The sequence below is a fragment of the Lactuca sativa genome, chromosome 5, assembly GCF_002870075.4.
Source record: "Lactuca sativa cultivar Salinas chromosome 5, Lsat_Salinas_v11, whole genome shotgun sequence".
In the NCBI taxonomy this organism is placed as follows: Eukaryota; Viridiplantae; Streptophyta; class Magnoliopsida; order Asterales; family Asteraceae; genus Lactuca; species Lactuca sativa.
Window position 1 is genome coordinate 139,363,798 of NC_056627.2, and position 17,634 is coordinate 139,381,431.

A 17,634-nucleotide genomic window follows, 5' to 3' on the forward strand; every position below is an offset into this window, starting at 1 on the left:
ACTTTCCATTATCAAAGAATATTTACTTCTGAAGAAAATACAATAGAATTTAGAAAACGAAAGAAATGAAAAAGAAGGTGTTCTTGATGAAGTTCATGAAGTTTTTCAAGTTTTTGAAGAAAAAGTGACTCCATATATTCTTGTGATCTAGTAGTTTTGAAGATAAATTTCAAAACAAATCTTCTGAAATAATGAAAATGAAGGTATTTTGTTCTATTGGAACACAAACAGAAGATCTTTCATGTTTAGATGATGTTTTTTAAGGAATGGTTCCTTTCAGAAAGCCTATTATTCAAGATGTTCAAATTTACGAAACTCAAAAAGTTTGTATATCGAAGGCTTGTGATGTTCCGATTCTGAAATGTGAAGGGGTTGTTCAGATCCAAAAATCATTTTTGAAGCCTCGAAATATGAAAAGAAAGAAGAAGAAGAAGAAAAACAAAGTGAAGAAAGTTTGGATGCAAAAAGTACAAGTGTCTCAGTTGAAGCCAAGCATGTTGAAAGAAAACTCAATTCTCACTTTTGTTCAAATAGAGGTGTTAGAAGTTAGAGAAAAGAGAAAAAGGCTCATGGTTGGTTCAATGAGATTTTGTGAAATTTTGTTTTCCAACTAAAAAGCGGATACCGTTTTTAGAAGATGATTGTTTTTCTTCAAAGAAATGCGTGTGGAAGAAACCAAGTTCAATTTTAAATCTCAAATGGATTGCAAATGTTTCATAATTGCTTAGTAATAAAAAAACAAAAAAAGAGTGGGGTGAAATTTTGTTGAATGATTTATATTTTAAATGAGATGATGTTGACTGCACAAGCTTTTGAAATCTAATTTTTCAACACAAATTGGGAAGTGTGAAAGCTATCAAAAAGTGTCATTTCCTGAATGAAAAAGGGGGGGGGGGGGCTAAAATCTGACATTTATGCAAAAAAGAAAGTGCAGGCAGTCAAAAGATTTTGAAAAAGGGTCAAATTTAACAACATGACGGATAAATGAATATTAGGATAAGATTATACCTGAATGATGCGTTGGATTGTCTTGATGATGGATTATGTTGAATAATTGAATGTTTATGCGGGTAGTTTGGATAGGGTTCTGCTATTCAGAAATAGACAAACTATTTCAACAGAGAAGAACTTTGAGATCAACTCAAGTGTTAAACACTCAAACTTAACTTGTTTATTTCATATGGGCGAAGACCCTATTTATAGGCTCGAAGGAGCCAGTTACAATTATTATTGCAATCGTTTGATTGCAAAACGATACACATATTTTACAATATAGACCCCTAGACTATGGAGGGTCTTACATCCTACCGACACTATTTTAATACAAACGACAAATACAAATTATTCTTGCCAACACTTACATAATTACAAAAGATAAGATAGAATTATTATCTTCTATAATGTTTCGTTATCTTCATTGATGTGTTTTCTTTAATGATGATTGCTTACGTCATTCTCATTCCTCCCACCTCCAAAAAGACATATTTTTGAATAATGTTTTCTTTTATCGTTAATCTTCCATGAATGGTGTTTCTTCTGTGTTTTCTGAACAGTGACTGCAATTGTGTTTTGGTGCATGCATAATATGTTTACAAAGTTGTTTTTTGATATCAACAGGTAATTCAGCTAATTGATGAGAAAACTTTTCGAAAGGTTGTTCGAAGGTTTCAATTGCTTTCATTGCTTCCGGAGTGATTTCACTGACTGTTAACAAATAGATAATGAAATTTTTACTGGCATAATTCACTCTGATTCTTGACTTTTGATCTTTACCGTTGCTTATGCGTGATGATGCTAAATAGACATCGATGAGTGCAAAAATTAGATGATCCTGTGTTGGTGATTCACGTGGTAGATCATCTTTTGTTGGTTTTGAGCCGTTGCTTATTCCCATGTTTGCGAAAGTAATACTTGGGACAATTATTTGAGAGTCTTCATCAAAAATTGGATAGCTTGAATGCATTTTAATGAATAATCCTCTTTCCTGTTTTGCAGATCGTATTTTATAATTTCTGATGATAGTTTGCACAACAGAAGGGAACTCACTGATGCAGTGTAAATTGGTGCCTTCTAGATAGATGGTGTCGATGAATCCATGAATAAAATAATCCCACAAAGTCATAGGATCTGATAAGTCGGCTAAGAAAACTGCTTTAGGACATGGGCGTCTGGCTACCGGGTAAAAGCCCATCAAGGAATGGACTTCGGTGTATGAAATGAGGCTGTCCCATAATTCGGCAAATTTTTTGGCAGATGGTTTTTTCATGGCTTCTTTTTCTTTGGTTGATAGAATGGATTCAAGGGAAATTTTTTCATTTAATTGGTTAAGGGATCTTGGGATGGATATAGGTTTTTGTGGTGTGAAGTTGGATATAGGTTTTTGTGGTGTTAGGAGAACTGTTTTTGAATATTCGACGTTATCTTTTATTACTGCTTTGTATGCTTCGTTGTATGTGGTTTCTGCTTCATTTTTCATTTTGTAACTTTTGTGAATGATATTTTTTCCAAGAATATATGAACTCGGGATTCCCCAATCGTCATATACTCCTTTGTTTTCTCCGTTGAAAATTACGTACCATTTCTTTATATTTTTATGATCTGCTTGTAGTGGTGGATACTCCTCCTCGTTTGGCGTCATGGTTTGTTTTTCTGTTTCGAGTGCTATTCGTGGTTGACTTTCATCGGATGATATTTCTTGAATTTCTTCTTTTGGTTGCTTTGTTGTTGAGCTGCTGACTGCTTCTTCTTTAGATGCTGAATAAGATGATAGAATTTGTATTGTTTGTTGTAGTTGCTCTTTTTCACGTTTGACTACTTCAAGCTGTCTGATTAATGATGCTTCTTGCTCCTCTTTTTGTCTGAACTGGTGTTTGACTTGCTTCATGATGACTTCCATTTTAATATTTCTGCTGATTGAATATTTGCGTCTTTTGGGTACCTGAATAATTGATGAATTTTGTTTGCTTTTAATATTTTAAATGATGATATGAGAATTTTCATATCAATGTATGCTTTGGTGATATTTTCATATCACTGTATACTTTACCATTGTTTACTTTGGATGGTATTTTCATACCAATATATGCTTTAGCAACGTATACTTTGGATAGGTTAGATATGAGGTTTCCATCATGTTCTAAACCCAATAAAGCTTTCTTCATAGGATTATTTACCTGAATCAGAATCAATATCAGTTGTATATGCATAAATATCTATATCTGAATCTATTCCTGAATCTTCTATAGGTTCATACTCGAGATCAGTGTTCTAAAAGGTGCACCATGGCGTGCGCCAAGGCGCGCCATGGCGTGAGGCGTGGCTTCGCCATTACGAAAAGCTTCATAACGTTGCTGTTATGCGTAACGCGTGGCAAGACGTGATATGGCGCGCCATGGCGTGTTATGGCATGTTATGGCGCGCGTTTTTTCGTTTGATACGCAGTTTTTTTCTCTTTGTTATGTCTTTTCAAACCGGAGATACAAGTATTGTGGTTTTTGTTAACTTTTTGTTATTAGTTATTGATTCAACACTTCTAAAAAGTAGTTATATTTAATATAAATTTATATTTATGTGGTAATATAATTTTAAATTAATACAAAATCGCCGCCTTACATCACGCATTGAAAAACGTCGTGGCTCGCCATGGCTCGTTAAGCTTGAGGCTTGGCCTTGCCGCCACGCCATGCCTCACGCCATTTAGAACCTTGCCCGAGATCATATGCAATTTTTAATAAGTTTGTTTCTTTTTCTTTTTTTGTCTTTTTTGGAAATTCGTAGGCTTTGTGTCCATCTTCTTGACATATCCAACATTTACAATCTTTTTTATTAGATGGATAGTAATTTGTGTTAGATTGATATTTTTTCTTATATTGTTTTCTGTCTCGAAAATATTTTCTTTCACCTTGTTTATAATATTGTTTATATTTAGGTTTATAAGTTTGTTTTTTCCAAATTTTCTTTTTATATTTTTGTTTTTTATTATCTTTACAACCATATTGATTAACTTTATTAGATAAGGTATCATTGCATAAATCAATTCTTGCATCTTGTGTTGTTTTTTGTTCTAAATATTTTTTTCTGCATCCATGCTTTTAATATACTTATCCTTGCTCCTAAGGTTTCTACAATTTTATTTTGTTGTAATGCTTCTTGTAAATCTTTTATTACATTTTGACTTACTAATGATGGTAATTTTTGGTAAAACATGTCTAATGCTATCTTTTTTCTAGTAAAATCTAGATTATAATAATGTTCAGAATATTCGCATATAAATGGGTCTAAATAACAAATGTTACAAATTCGTAAGTTAGTTAGATGCCATAATGATTCTAATTGAAAAGCTTCTTGAGATGTTTTATCTTCTATTTGTTTTCCTATGAATTCTTGAATAAGCCGATTTAATACATTTTTAAATGTTTCTATAGCATCAGTGGTTGCTATCATCATTGTCTCTGTTTCATCGAGAGATGAAGGGAAACGATATGCATTGCCCTGTGTTTTATGTATAATATAATTAAGAAAATTTTTTGGATGTAGATTTCTTAATTCTTCAGTTAGTTGAATTTGAATTCCCATTTTATTACTCCATTCTTGAATTTTTGCTTCGGGATTTTGCTCACAATCAATAAGAAGAATATCTGAATTTGTTGGAAAAGTAAATAGTTTAGGTATATATTGTGGAGGTATTTTTTCCAATTTGTTTTTTTTTTTATTTTTGACCATTCCTTGTCTATATAAAAAATTTTCTTCTAACGAAGGCAGTCCATAAATATATTGACCTTGATAATCATCTTCAACATATGATTGTTTCGTTTTAATCCAAAATTGTGTTGTGAATCTCTATATGGATTTGAATAAGGGTTTTCATCATCTGAAGAAAAATCATATATTACTTCTGCATCATCATTATCTGAATTATTTTCTATTATATTATTTTCTTGAGTTTCAGATGAAATTTCTAATACTGCAAATAATTTAGTTAGTGTTTCTACTTTTTCTTGTAAAGTTTCCATATATATTAAATAAAATTTTTAGTTTCTTTTTTGTAGTGAATTAGTTATTATTAACGCTTTTTCTATTTTTACTTATTTAACAAATTAATTTTGTTATCTTATCTTCAAGTATTATAAATTTTGTTATCTTATCTTCAAGTATTATAAATCTTCTTATGTTAAAAACGAGTATTATAAAATTTTCAAATTTTGTAGAATTAATAGTTAGAAAAACTCGAAATGATACTATCATGGAGAAATAAAAGTAATATGACAATTGAAAATATCTTGAGACATATTTATGATATTAAATCTTCTTATGATAAATATTTTAATTATTGGTGATGACTTTTTAAATATGAGTATTTAAAAACAATGATTTTTCGTTATTATGTTTACGATGTTGCATATGTTTATTTTCTTATTGACGATAGATTGAATATGTAAAATAATAAGAACGTTACTTAGCTCTGATACCAAATTTCACAACATGACGGATAAATGAATATTAGGTTAAGATTATACCTGAATGATGCGTTGGATTGTCTTGATGATGGATTATGTTGAATAATTGAATGCTTATGTGGATAGTTTGGATAGGGCTCTGCTATTCAGAAATAGACAAACTATTTCAACAGAAAAGAACTTTGAGATCAACTCAAGTCTTAAACACTCAAACTTAACTTGTTTATTTCATATGGGCGAAGGCCCTATTTATAGGCTCGAAGGAGCCGGTTACAATTATTGTTGCAATCGTTTGATTGCAAAACGATACAAATAATTTACAATATAGACCCCTAGACTATGGAGGATCTTACATCCTACCGACACTATTTTAATACAAACAACAAATACAAATTATTCTTGCCGACACTTACATAATTACAAAAGAAAAGATAGAATTATTATCTTCTATAATGTTTCATTATCTTCAATGATGTGTTTTCTTTAATGATGATTGCTTATGTCATTCTCTAAATTTAACAACATGATGGATAAATGAATATTAGGATAAGATTATACCTGAATGATGCGTTAGATTGTCTTGATGATGGATTATGTTGAATAGTTGAATGTTTATGTGGATAGTTTGGATAGGGCTCTGGTATTCAGAAATACACAAACTATTTCAACCGAGAAGAACTTTGAGATCAACTCAAGTCTTAAACACTCAAACTTAACTTGTTTATTTCATATGGGCGAAGGCCCTATTTATAGGCTCGAAGGAGCCGGTTACAATTATTGGTGCAATCGTTTGATTGCAATACGACAAACATATATTTAGATTTTAGACCCCTAGACTATGGAGGGTCTTACACTTTATAACACATCCTACCGACACTATTTTAGTACAAACGACAAATACAAATTATTCTTGCCGACACTTTACATAATATAATAATTCCTTCCACATTGAAAGGACAGGTGTCTTCAATAATGGCTTTTTATGTCATTCCTTACATCATTCCTCCCGCCTCCGAAAAAGCAGATATTTTTTGATTCTTGTGTTAGTCCTCCATGAATAGTGTTGCTTCTTATTTGGGTTGCTTTATGATGGCTTCCATTCTTTTGTTAGTGTGTCTGCTATATGATTGTTGGCACTTTTGGTATACTTGAGGTATGGGTGAAATTGATGTGATTGTAATTGCCAACGGATTAAACGTCCACGACAATAATCTTCTTGTAATTTATATCGCCAAAAGCCAAGTAGATATCTGGAATCTGTGCGTAGCTCGAATCTAGTTTGGAGTAGGTTGACTTTCCATTTTTTCAATGTTCTGAGACATGCTAGTGTTTCTCGTTCATGTGTGCTGTAATTTTGCTCCGTTTAAGAAAATGTTCCCGATATATATTTGCATAATTTTTGCTCATATTTATCTGTTTTTAATGCTTCAGGTGATACATCTGTATCAGTGTATGCTTTTGGTGACATTTTCATATCACTGTATACTTTATCGTTGTTTACTTCGGATGGTATTTTCATACCAATGTATGCTTCATCATTGTGTACTTTTGATGGGTTAGATGTGAGGTTTCCCTCACTATCTAATCCTAATAATACTTTTCCACGTATGATTGCTTTTAGGCATCCTGCCCAAATGTCTTGTGATGCATCTGTTTGCACAATTAGAAAATCGTCGATCTTTGCATTATATAAGGTAGGAAGAACTTAAATTTTTTCTTTTATATTTTGTACTAAAATAGTATCTGTATTTGTCCAAGACCAAGGTATTTTTTCTGATATTTTCTTTTGTAAAGCTCTTCTTTGTTTTGTTAAGTTTTTTAAAAATCCTTGTTCTGCAATATAATTTAAACAACCAAGAAATCGTTGTAATTGTTTTCTATTTTCAAGTTTAGTAGGAAACATATTTAATTTTCCTCGTATGTTGTCTGTTAAAGATAGTTGGCCATTTTCTCCAATTTTTAAACCAAGATATTCAACTATAGTTTGAAAAAGTTTTGATTACTTTTTTGATAAAACTAAACCTTTTTCTTTGATTCTTTGTAAAACTTTGATAACTGCGTCGATGTGTGTTTGTTCATTTCCTTTTGTAAAAACAATTATATCATCAATATATGCAAGACAAATATGATCTAAACCATTTAAGGTTTCATCCATGAATCGTTGATATATTGCTGGTGCTTGCTTTAAACCGAATGGAAGGACATTCCATTCATAGTGCTTCTGAGGAAGACATGAAAAAGCGATTAGTGGTTTCGTATTTTCATGTAAGCGTAATTGCCAATATCCAGATTTTGCATCAAATGTACTAAAGTGTGTATTTCCTTTTATTTTTTCCAAAATGTATTCTTTTCGTAATAATTTATATGAGTCTCCAATAGTAGCATCGTTCATTTTCTTGTAATTAATTACCATTCTTCGTTTTCCTCGTTTTATTTCATTATTATTTTCTACATAAAATGCAGGTGCAGAATGAGGACTTGTGCTAGGTCGAATGATTCCCTTTTCTAGTAATTCAGTACATTCTTGTTTAAATTCAGAAACATCTTTGATACTATATGGAATTTTGTTTGGAATATTAACTTTGTCATTAGGGTTTTTTAATAATATTATTATTTCTTGATTATTTCTATTTTTTAATTGATCTAACGGGTTTTCACTACATACTTCTTAGAGTTGTTTTTCAGCAATTTCTTTAGCAAATGTTAGTAATATGCGTAGTTGAAAGCCAACTTCCTGTTTGATTATTTTAATAAGATCAAAATGTTTGATAATTGCAGTTTTTATAATACCTTTTGTTGGGTGATTGAGACTTATATGATTATTCGTTTGTATAAATGGTTGATATAATTTAAGAAAATTATTTCCTATTACTAAATCTATTCTCGAATCGTGTTGATATATAGTTGGAGTTTTAAATAGTGCTTTTTCAATTACTATATCTATGTCTCTTCCTACGAACCAAATTTTGTGAATTGATTTATCAACAATTGTAATTTTTAATGCTTTTTCTAATTTTTCCCAATTTTTTTATATCTTTTTTCTTCCGAAACATAAAGTAGCTCCTGTATCTATATATGAGACTAGTTCTTTTTCTAGTATTTTAGTTGTAATAAAGGTACTATTTGGATTAATATTTGTTTTTCTTCTACTCATTAGAGTTGGTTTATAAATTATATGTGCAAAGTTTTCATATTAACAAGTTGTGTTTGTTAGAATGGTTGAAGCATTGCGTATTGTTTTTAAATTACGATTTTGTGATTTTTTGTATTTCTTAATTCCTTCTTGTAATCGAGATATCTTTTTTAATTGATTACTATATTCTTCACTTTCCGAGTGTAATCTTATCAAACAGTTTTGTTCATATGATAAAGTTTTTTCTAAATGTTGAATGGTATTAGAGATATTAGAATTTATTTTCCAATGGTTTTTTAATATATTAGTCCAAAGCATGTTATCATTTGAAGAATTAATTTGTACTTTTGAATTCATTTTTAACAGATTATTAAGGTGTCTGAAAGAGAATTAATTGAATTGTTAATGTTTTTTATTACTATTTTAGAATGATTAATTTGAGTTCTTAGTCTTCCTATTTTAATTAATTGATATGCAGTATAATTTTTGTATTTAGAAATTAGGTCTTGTACTTCAGATTCTTTTTCTTTTAAATGTTTTGTGGAATTTTCTAAATCTTTCCATAATTTTTTAAGTAAATCGACTTTATATTTATTATCGAAATTACCATATATTTGAGTTTTATTGCTCATTATTTATTTTTACCGTGTAAAAGGTGGTTTAATAGTGAGTGGTTTTTGTTCAAGTGGTTTCTCATGTGACTCTTCTTTAATACTTTTTATTTTTAAATATTTTTCAAGTAATATTTTCTGTTGAGTTAAACTTTGTAATAGCTCAGGAATTTGTTTTAGTACAAGTAAACTTTCTATTTCTATAATATTATTTAATTTTTGACTAATTATATTTAACTTATCTCCTATTGATTTATCTTCTTCATAATCAAGACCAATATTATATATTGTTCCTTGTGGTAAATTCTGTGGTATTTCTATAATCATTTATTTATCTGGTATGCACGGTTTTGTATTTTGATATGAACCTTCAAGTGTTTTAAAATATTTTAAGAGACTACTAGATGATTCTGTCATATTCTTAAACTTAATGATTTAATCATTTGTTTTATGTCTTCTAATTTTTCATCTTGGCTATTAGTAGATGTTGTAGGTTGATTCTCTGATATAGAAAATCTACCTGTTATAGTTGAAATTGGAGGTTCTATAATTGGATTTCTTTTTATTAACGGAGTAGTTATTATCAGTTGAAAATTAGTTTCATTAAAAATTCTATTATTATTCATATTTGGTGATTCAAGTGATAATAAAGGGGTAAATAATTTATCTATATAAATTCTATCTTCTGTTTTAAACGTAATACTATGATGAGAATTTGTTAATGCATAATTTATTTGATATGTAATAGTAAATAGATGATTCCCTTTTAACATAAAATTTTGTCATAATAATTTATATCGTACGGTAATACTATTACTTAAATTTTTATCTTTTAGACTTAATCCTAGTTGTATATTAATATCAAATTTTATTTTATTTTTCCTTCAATTAAATTTCCTTTTCCTTTTGCAATAATACTTTCTTGATTATTAATTATACGATCATCTCTAATTTCTAATTCTATTGGTGTGTCTAAATCGCTAAAAGTGCTTTTTAAAATTATTTGAATAGTTGATATATGAATATAAACGATTTTTGTTCTATCTACTTCTTTAATATTAGATAATCTATTTCTGATTTGTTGTTTATTTATTATTGGTATAATAATATTTTCTTGTTTTGATTCTATTGGTATTGGTTCTTCTCCTATAATTTTTCCATAATATATAATATTTTTTCTAGAAAAGAAAATTTTCAATGAGTTATATCTAAAATTATGTTTTTCAGATAGTGTAAAATTTGATTTTCTTATAACATCTTTATTAATATTATTTTTATTAATTAGAGCATCAAAGGTGTATCCTGATTCATTTTCTTCGTTATTAATAATGATTGCTGTATTTTCTATTTCTTGAGACATATTTAATAAATTATTCTTGTTATTTTATCTTCAAGATTTTTTATTTGTTAATATTTAAACTTGAAAAACTCATAATTATAATTTTTAGAAACAAAATGATAATTTATTTTTTCTTTCAAAGTTACGATTTATAAATTTTAATAAGATGTTGATGGTGGGGTTTTTTAATACTATTATATTTTAATAAGATGTTGATGGTGGGGTTTTTTAACAAAACATGTTTCTAACATCTTGGTACATAGTCATAATTGTAAAAAACCTTCTACCGACATATGTTTAAATTGTAGGTGGATAGTAGTATTTGATTTTAATAATGAGTTTATTATATATATGATGATGTATGATGAACATGTATTCATATGAACGAAAGATTTAACATTCATAATCATAATAAGAACGATACTTAGCTCTGATACCAAATTTAACAACATGACGAATAAATGAATATTAGGATAAGATTATACCTGAATGATGCGTCGGATTGTCTTGATGATGGATTATGTAGAATAATTGAATGTTTATGTGGATAGTTTGGATAGGGCTCTGCTATTCAGAAATAGACAAACTATTTCAACAGAGAAGAACTTTGAGATCAACTCAAGTCTTAAACACTCAAACTTAACTTGTTTATTTCATATGGGCAAAGGCCCTATTTATAGGCTCGAAGGAGCCGGTTACAATTATTGTTGCAATCGTTTGATTGCAATACGACAAACATATATTTACATTTTAGACCCCTAGACTATGGAGGGTCTTACACTTTATAACACATCCTACCGACACTATTTAAATACAAACGACAAATACAAATTATTCTTGCCGACACTTTACATAATATAATAATTCCTGGTGCGCAAGAATTACCTGCTGATATCAAAAAACAACTTTGTAAACATATTATGCATGCACCAAGACACAATTGCAGTCACTGTTCAGAAAACACAGAAGAAACACCAATTATGGAAGATTAACGATAAAAGAAAACATTATTCAAAAATATGTCTTTTTGGTGGTGGGAAGAATAAGAATGACGTAAGCAATCATCATTAAAGAAAACACATCATTGAAGATAACGAAACAAGAGTCTAGTTGGTTAGGATACTCGGCTCTGACTCGAGAGACCCGGGTTCATGTCCCGGCAGCGGAACCAGGATGTGTTATAAAGTGTAAGACCCTCCATAGTCTAGGGGTCTAAAATGTAAATATATGTTTGCCATATTGCAATCAAACGATTGCAACAATAATTGTAACCGGCTCCTTCGAGCCTACAAATAGGGCCTTCGCCCATATGAAATAAACAAGTTAAGTTTGAGTGTTTATGACTTGAGTTGATCTCAAAGTTCTTCTCTGTTGAAATAGTTTGTCTATTTTTGAATAGCAGAGCCCTATCCAAACTATCCACATAAACATTCAATTATTCAACATAATCCATCATCAAGACAATCCAACACATCATTCAGGTATAATCTTATCCTAATATTCATTTATCCGTCATGTTGTTAAATTTATGGATGCAGAAAAAATGTTTAGAACAGAAAACAACACAAGATGCAAGAATTGATTTATGTTGTGATACCTTATCTAATAAAGTTAATCAATATGGTTGTAAAGATAATAAAAAACAAAAATATAAAAAGAAAATTTGGAAAAAACAAACTTATAAACCTAAATATAAACAATATTATAAACTCGGTGAAAGAAAATATTTTCGAGATAGAAAACAATATAAGAAAAAATATCAATCTAACACAAATTACTGTCCATCTAATAAAAAAGATTGTAAATGTTGGAGATGTCAAGAAGACGGACACAAAGTCTGCGAATGTCCAAAAAAGACTAAAAAACAAAAAGAAACAAACTTATTAAAAATTGCATATGATCTCGGGTATGAACCTATAGAAGATTCAGGAATAGATTCAGATTTAGATATTTATGCATATACAACTGATACTGATTCTGATTCAGGTAAATAGTCCTATGAAGAAAGCATTATTGGGTTTAGAACATGAGGGAAACCTCATATCTAACCTATCCAAAGTATACATTACTAAAGCATATATTGGTATGAAAATACCATCCAAAGTAAACAATGATAAAGTATACAGTGATATGAAAATATCACCAAACCATACATTGATATGAAAATTCTCATATCATCATTTAAAATATTAAAAGCAAACAAAATTCAGCAATTATTCAGGAACCCAAAAGACGTAAATATTCAATCAGCTGAAATATTTAAATAGAAGCCATCATGAAGCAAGTCAAACACCAGTTCAGACAAAAAGAGGAGCAAGAAGCATCATTAATCAGACAACTTGAAGTAGTCAAATGTGAAAAAGAGCAACTACAACAAACAATACAAATTCTATCATCTTATTCAGCATCTAAAGAAGAAGCAGCCGGCAGCTCAACAACAAAGCAACCAAAAGAAGAAATTCAAGAAATATCATCCGATGAAAGTCAACCACAAACAGCACTCGAAACAGAAAAACAAACCATGATGCCAAACCAGGAGGAGTATCCACTACTACAAGCAGATCATAAAAATATAAAGAAATGGTACGTAATTTTCAACGGAGAAAACAAAGGAGTATATGAGGATTGGGGAATCGCCAATTCATATATTCTTGGAAAAAATATCATTCACAAAAGTTACAGAACGAAAAATGAAGCAGAAACTGTCACACCCCGAAAACCATAGGGGGAAACATTTCCGGGGCGGACTCCACGTTGAGTATCAAATCCAATGCACATAGTAAGTAAAGTAAACAACCATTACATTACATATAGAAATTTACAATTGTTCAAAAGTAAAGTTGTACAGTGTGATACATATGTATATATAAACAAAAGCAAGATGTGTCTTCTACGCACTCCGTCTTCGCCAAAATGGATCATCGGGTACCTGTCTAATGCAGACCTGAGAATACAAGCAGTTTGAAAATCAGCATAAAGCTGGTGAGTTCATAAGCGGTTTTGTTTTGTGCAAAGGTATGAGTTTCCATTTGGTTTCTGAATATGTTACGACCCAAGAAAATCCCATATTTTCTTAAAAGTAATGTTTAGTTAACTGTTAGGTTACACTGTTCTGGTTATGTTCAACTATGATCCCAGGAAAATCCCATATTTTCCTAATGTGAAAGATGTATACTGAAAACCTGGTTATCCTTGTAAAGTGTGTTAGTTCACCAACCCAAAATGTAATGTAAAAGATGTACTCTGAAAATGTATTAGTTTTAACACGTTTATAAAACTAACATATACCAAGTAAACTAGTTACTTAATCCATTATTACTATTATGTAAATCTCTGTTATCCAAATTGCGAGTTCCATAACCATACAATAGACTAATTAGGGCAATAAATAGTCCATCACCCTATATGACTTTTGTCACCCTTGAACCTTCCGGTTCGGCTGTAGCTAGCAGCCAGGTGCGAGGTAGTCAGCCTCGTATAGATCTATACACTCAAGTCACGCTCCCTATCTAAGAGATTCTGGTTACGGGGGCGGTCCTCTACTCGCGTATCTCTGTGCAGTGTTCACCGAGGATGTGTCTCCAATTATAGGATTAACAAATTTACTAGTAATAATACTGAAAGATCAATTGACTATCCTCCACTTGTATATCTCTGTGAAGTGTTACCGAGGACAAAACCATGTTCAAATATTATGCTTTTAACTATTATATTGTGGGAAAACATTTGTGAAAATATAAATACAACAATTTGTAATGTAATTCACAAATAACATGATAGTGTGTACTGTAAGTTCAAACGATTGTTTGTTACGAGTGTTAGTGTTAAAAGAATATATAGTATGAAACACAATGTATATAAAAAAAGTTTTGATTACAAGTATCACTTGTACTTTGCTTGTATTCCCCCTGAAAACAGTGAAAACAGTGAAAATGGGTAGGGGTATGAACTCACCAGACGAGAAAACGCGACAGTTTGGATGCTATGTGACGGTTCGGGGCTTGATTACGTGCGAGGTTCCTATGTAATATGAAATGATATGAAATTGTATCTAATTAGACTTTGAACCACTAATTAGACATGAATATGCACTCCAAGACGTGAAAACACTTCAATTCAGGTGTTAGGAGTGATCCGGGTAGCATCTAAGGGTGTGTAGGGCCTAAATATGGAGTTTACTCTTCAAGAGTAAACTCCTTAAGGAGTTTACGGCCCATTGACCATATCCGAATGAGTTTACAACTGTAAACTGATGGGTGGTGGGTTCTTGGATGCCAAATGGTCATACAATGCACACGGGAGGTTCTAGGGTCGATTCCATGGCTTAGGAAGTGATCGGGACTTGAAATGGCCTTGGAAATGAGTTTATGGTCTAAGGAGATGTTCTTGGGGAGTTTACTACCTTAAACTCATGAGTTTACAACTGTAAACTCATGTTTGTCCATGAATCAAGGGCTTTGGTGGTTGTAGGTTAATCACATGTGATTCTAGGTCCAAATCCAAGTTATTCAAGGGGTTAAAGGCACCTTAACACCCTTTGAGGGGTGCTTACAGCCTAAGGAGGTGGGTTTACGGTCCAAGAATGTTCTTGGGCTGTAAACTCAAGTTTATCCCATTTGATGATGATTTGGTGCATCACATGAAGGTTTATGAGGTTCTACACTCCCATGGAAGCATTTTGAAGGTGTTTAAGGGCATTTTGACTTATTAACATGAGTTTATGGTCCATGAATGAGGGTTTATGGTCCAAGAACATGCTTGGGCCGTAAACTCATGTCCATACATCATATGATACGATTTTGGGGTCCTAAGCTCATGCATGCAAGTTTCTAGGCTGAATCTAAGCCCTAGAATTGTCTTCGAGGGTTTTTGAGGCTTCAAAACCCTCATATGAGGTGTTCACGGCCTAAGGAGGTTCCTAGACCGTAAACACTTTTTTATGGTCTCATTCCTCATAAAAATTCCGAATTTGAAGGTCTAAGATGCTATATCATGAGTTTGGGACGTTACCTTACTGATTTGGAGCTTGTTTTGGATGATTTTGGCTATGTTTTGGATTTTAGAGAGGGAGTAGTGAGAGAAATTTTTTAGAGAGAGAGAGAGTAAAAGCCTCAAAATGATGTCACTCAATCCCTTATATAGGGGTTGAGTTTGTGGCCCGGTGGAATTCTACCCGATACTGCCGTTAGACGATGCTTTTGGTCGAACCCGATAAATTTGCCGTAATTACGATTTACATGAAAATAATAATTTTCCAAACAAATATGGAAAATATTTTAATGATTATAACACATTCCGACATTTACGAGATCAAAATAAATGTTGCGATAAAATTAGATTAATTTAACGCAAAGGTTAACGGAACGAAATTAATACGACGGTTTTATTAGACGGGAACGGTTTTAGTGACGGAATAAATTACAGGTTGTCACATTATCCCCCCGTTAGAGGGAACTTCGTCCCGAAATTCTGAATTAAGATACAAATCATGGATTTGGAAAGAGATGTGGATACTTCTGTTTCATCGAGTCTTCGCGCTCCCAAGTGAATTCCGGTCCCCGCTTGGCATTCCAGCGAACCTTCACTATCGGGATGCGACTTTGTTTCGTGCGTTTGATCTCTCGATCCATGATTTCGATTGGCTCCTCCACGAAGTTTAAGTTCTTGTTGATCTCGATCTCATCAAGAGGAATCATGAGGGTTTCATCGGATAGACACTTTTTAAGGTTTGACACGTGGAAGACAGGATGAATGTTGCTAAGCTCATGAGGTAATCGAAGTTTATAGGCTAGCGGACCGATCCTGGCTAGGATCTCGAAGGGTCCAATGTACCTCGGATTAAGTTTCCCACGCTTTCCAAAGCGTACCATGCCTTTCCAGGGCGAGACCTTCAACAGGACACGGTCTCCAACCTGGAACTCCAGAGGTTTCCGTCGGTTATCAGCATAACTCTTCTGTCTATCACGTGAAGCTTTCAATCGTTCTCGGATTTGGATGATCTTTTTAGTGGTTTTGCGGATGATTTCAGGACCAGTGAGAGCACTGTCGGGAAGTTGACTCTTGGCTAGCTGTGTGTCTCCTACCTCGGCCCAACATAGATGGGATCTGCACTTGCGACCGTAGAGGGCCTCGAACAGAGCAGCCTTGATGCTGGTATGGTAAACTGTTGTTGTACGAGAATTCGATCAATGGAAAATGTTTGTCCCACGACTTTGATGAAATCGATGACACATGCCCTCAGCATGTCTTCCAGGGTTTGGATAGTTCTCTCACTCTGTCCGTCGGTTTGAGGGTGATAAGCTGTGCTCATGTCTAGATTAGTTCCAAGAGACTTCTGAAGAGACTGCCAAAATCTGGAGGTAAACCTGCTATCTTGATCAGAGATAATGGATGCCTTTCCAGGGCGAGACCTTCAACAGGACACGGTCTCCAACCTGGAACTCCAGAGGTTTCCGTCGGTTATCAGCATAACTCTTCTGTCTATCACGTGAAGCTTTCAATCGTTCTCGGATTTGGATGATCTTTTTAGTGGTTTTGCGGATGATTTCAGGACCAGTGAGAGCACTGTCGGGAAGTTGACTCTTGGCTAGCTGTGTGTCTCCTACCTCGGCCCAACATAGATGGGATCTGCACTTGCGACCGTAGAGGGCCTCGAACAGAGCAGCCTTGATGCTGGTATGGTAAACTGTTGTTGTACGAGAATTCGATCAATGGAAAATGTTTGTCCCACGACTTGATGAAATCGATGACACATGCCCTCAGCATGTCTTCCAGGGTTTGGATAGTTCTCTCACTCTGTCCGTCGGTTTGAGGGTGATAAGCTGTGCTCATGTCTAGATTAGTTCCAAGAGACTTCTGAAGAGACTGCCAAAATCTGGAGGTAAACCTGCTATCTTGATCAGAGATAATGGATGCAGGTACACTGTGCAGTCGAACTACCTCTTGGATGTAGATCTGTGCGAGCCTTTCCATCTTAAACGATTCTTTAATCGGGATGAAGTGAGCGGATTTGGTCAAACGATCGACAATTACCCAAATGGTATCATACCCACTCGGACACTTGGGTAACTTGGTGATGAAATCCATGGTAATCAT

At 32.5% G+C, this 17,634-nt stretch overlaps 1 protein-coding gene across 8 annotated transcripts; it reads right to left on the reverse strand.

The window, feature by feature from the left end:
* Positions 1-1,148: 1,148 nt before the first annotated feature.
* LOC111875855 (uncharacterized) lies at positions 1,149-11,197 on the reverse strand. 8 transcript variants are annotated; one of them, XM_052764310.1, is made up of 5 exons: positions 11,025-11,196; positions 6,015-7,677; positions 5,517-5,595; positions 3,047-3,173; positions 1,149-2,938 (listed from the first exon to the last, which is right to left on the reverse strand). In XM_052764310.1, the coding sequence occupies exons 4-5, from the start codon at positions 3,047-3,049 to the stop codon at positions 1,511-1,513; spliced, it is 1,431 nt and encodes a 476-aa protein (XP_052620270.1). In that variant the 5' UTR covers positions 3,050-3,173; positions 5,517-5,595; positions 6,015-7,677; positions 11,025-11,196; the 3' UTR covers positions 1,149-1,510. The 8 variants fall into 8 exon arrangements, with proteins under 8 accessions (XP_052620270.1, XP_023728147.1, XP_023728145.1 ...); XM_023872379.3 differs by having other exon boundaries at positions 5,517-6,802; positions 11,025-11,197; XM_023872377.3 differs by having other exon boundaries at positions 5,517-7,106.
* Positions 11,198-17,634: the final 6,437 nt, after the last annotated feature.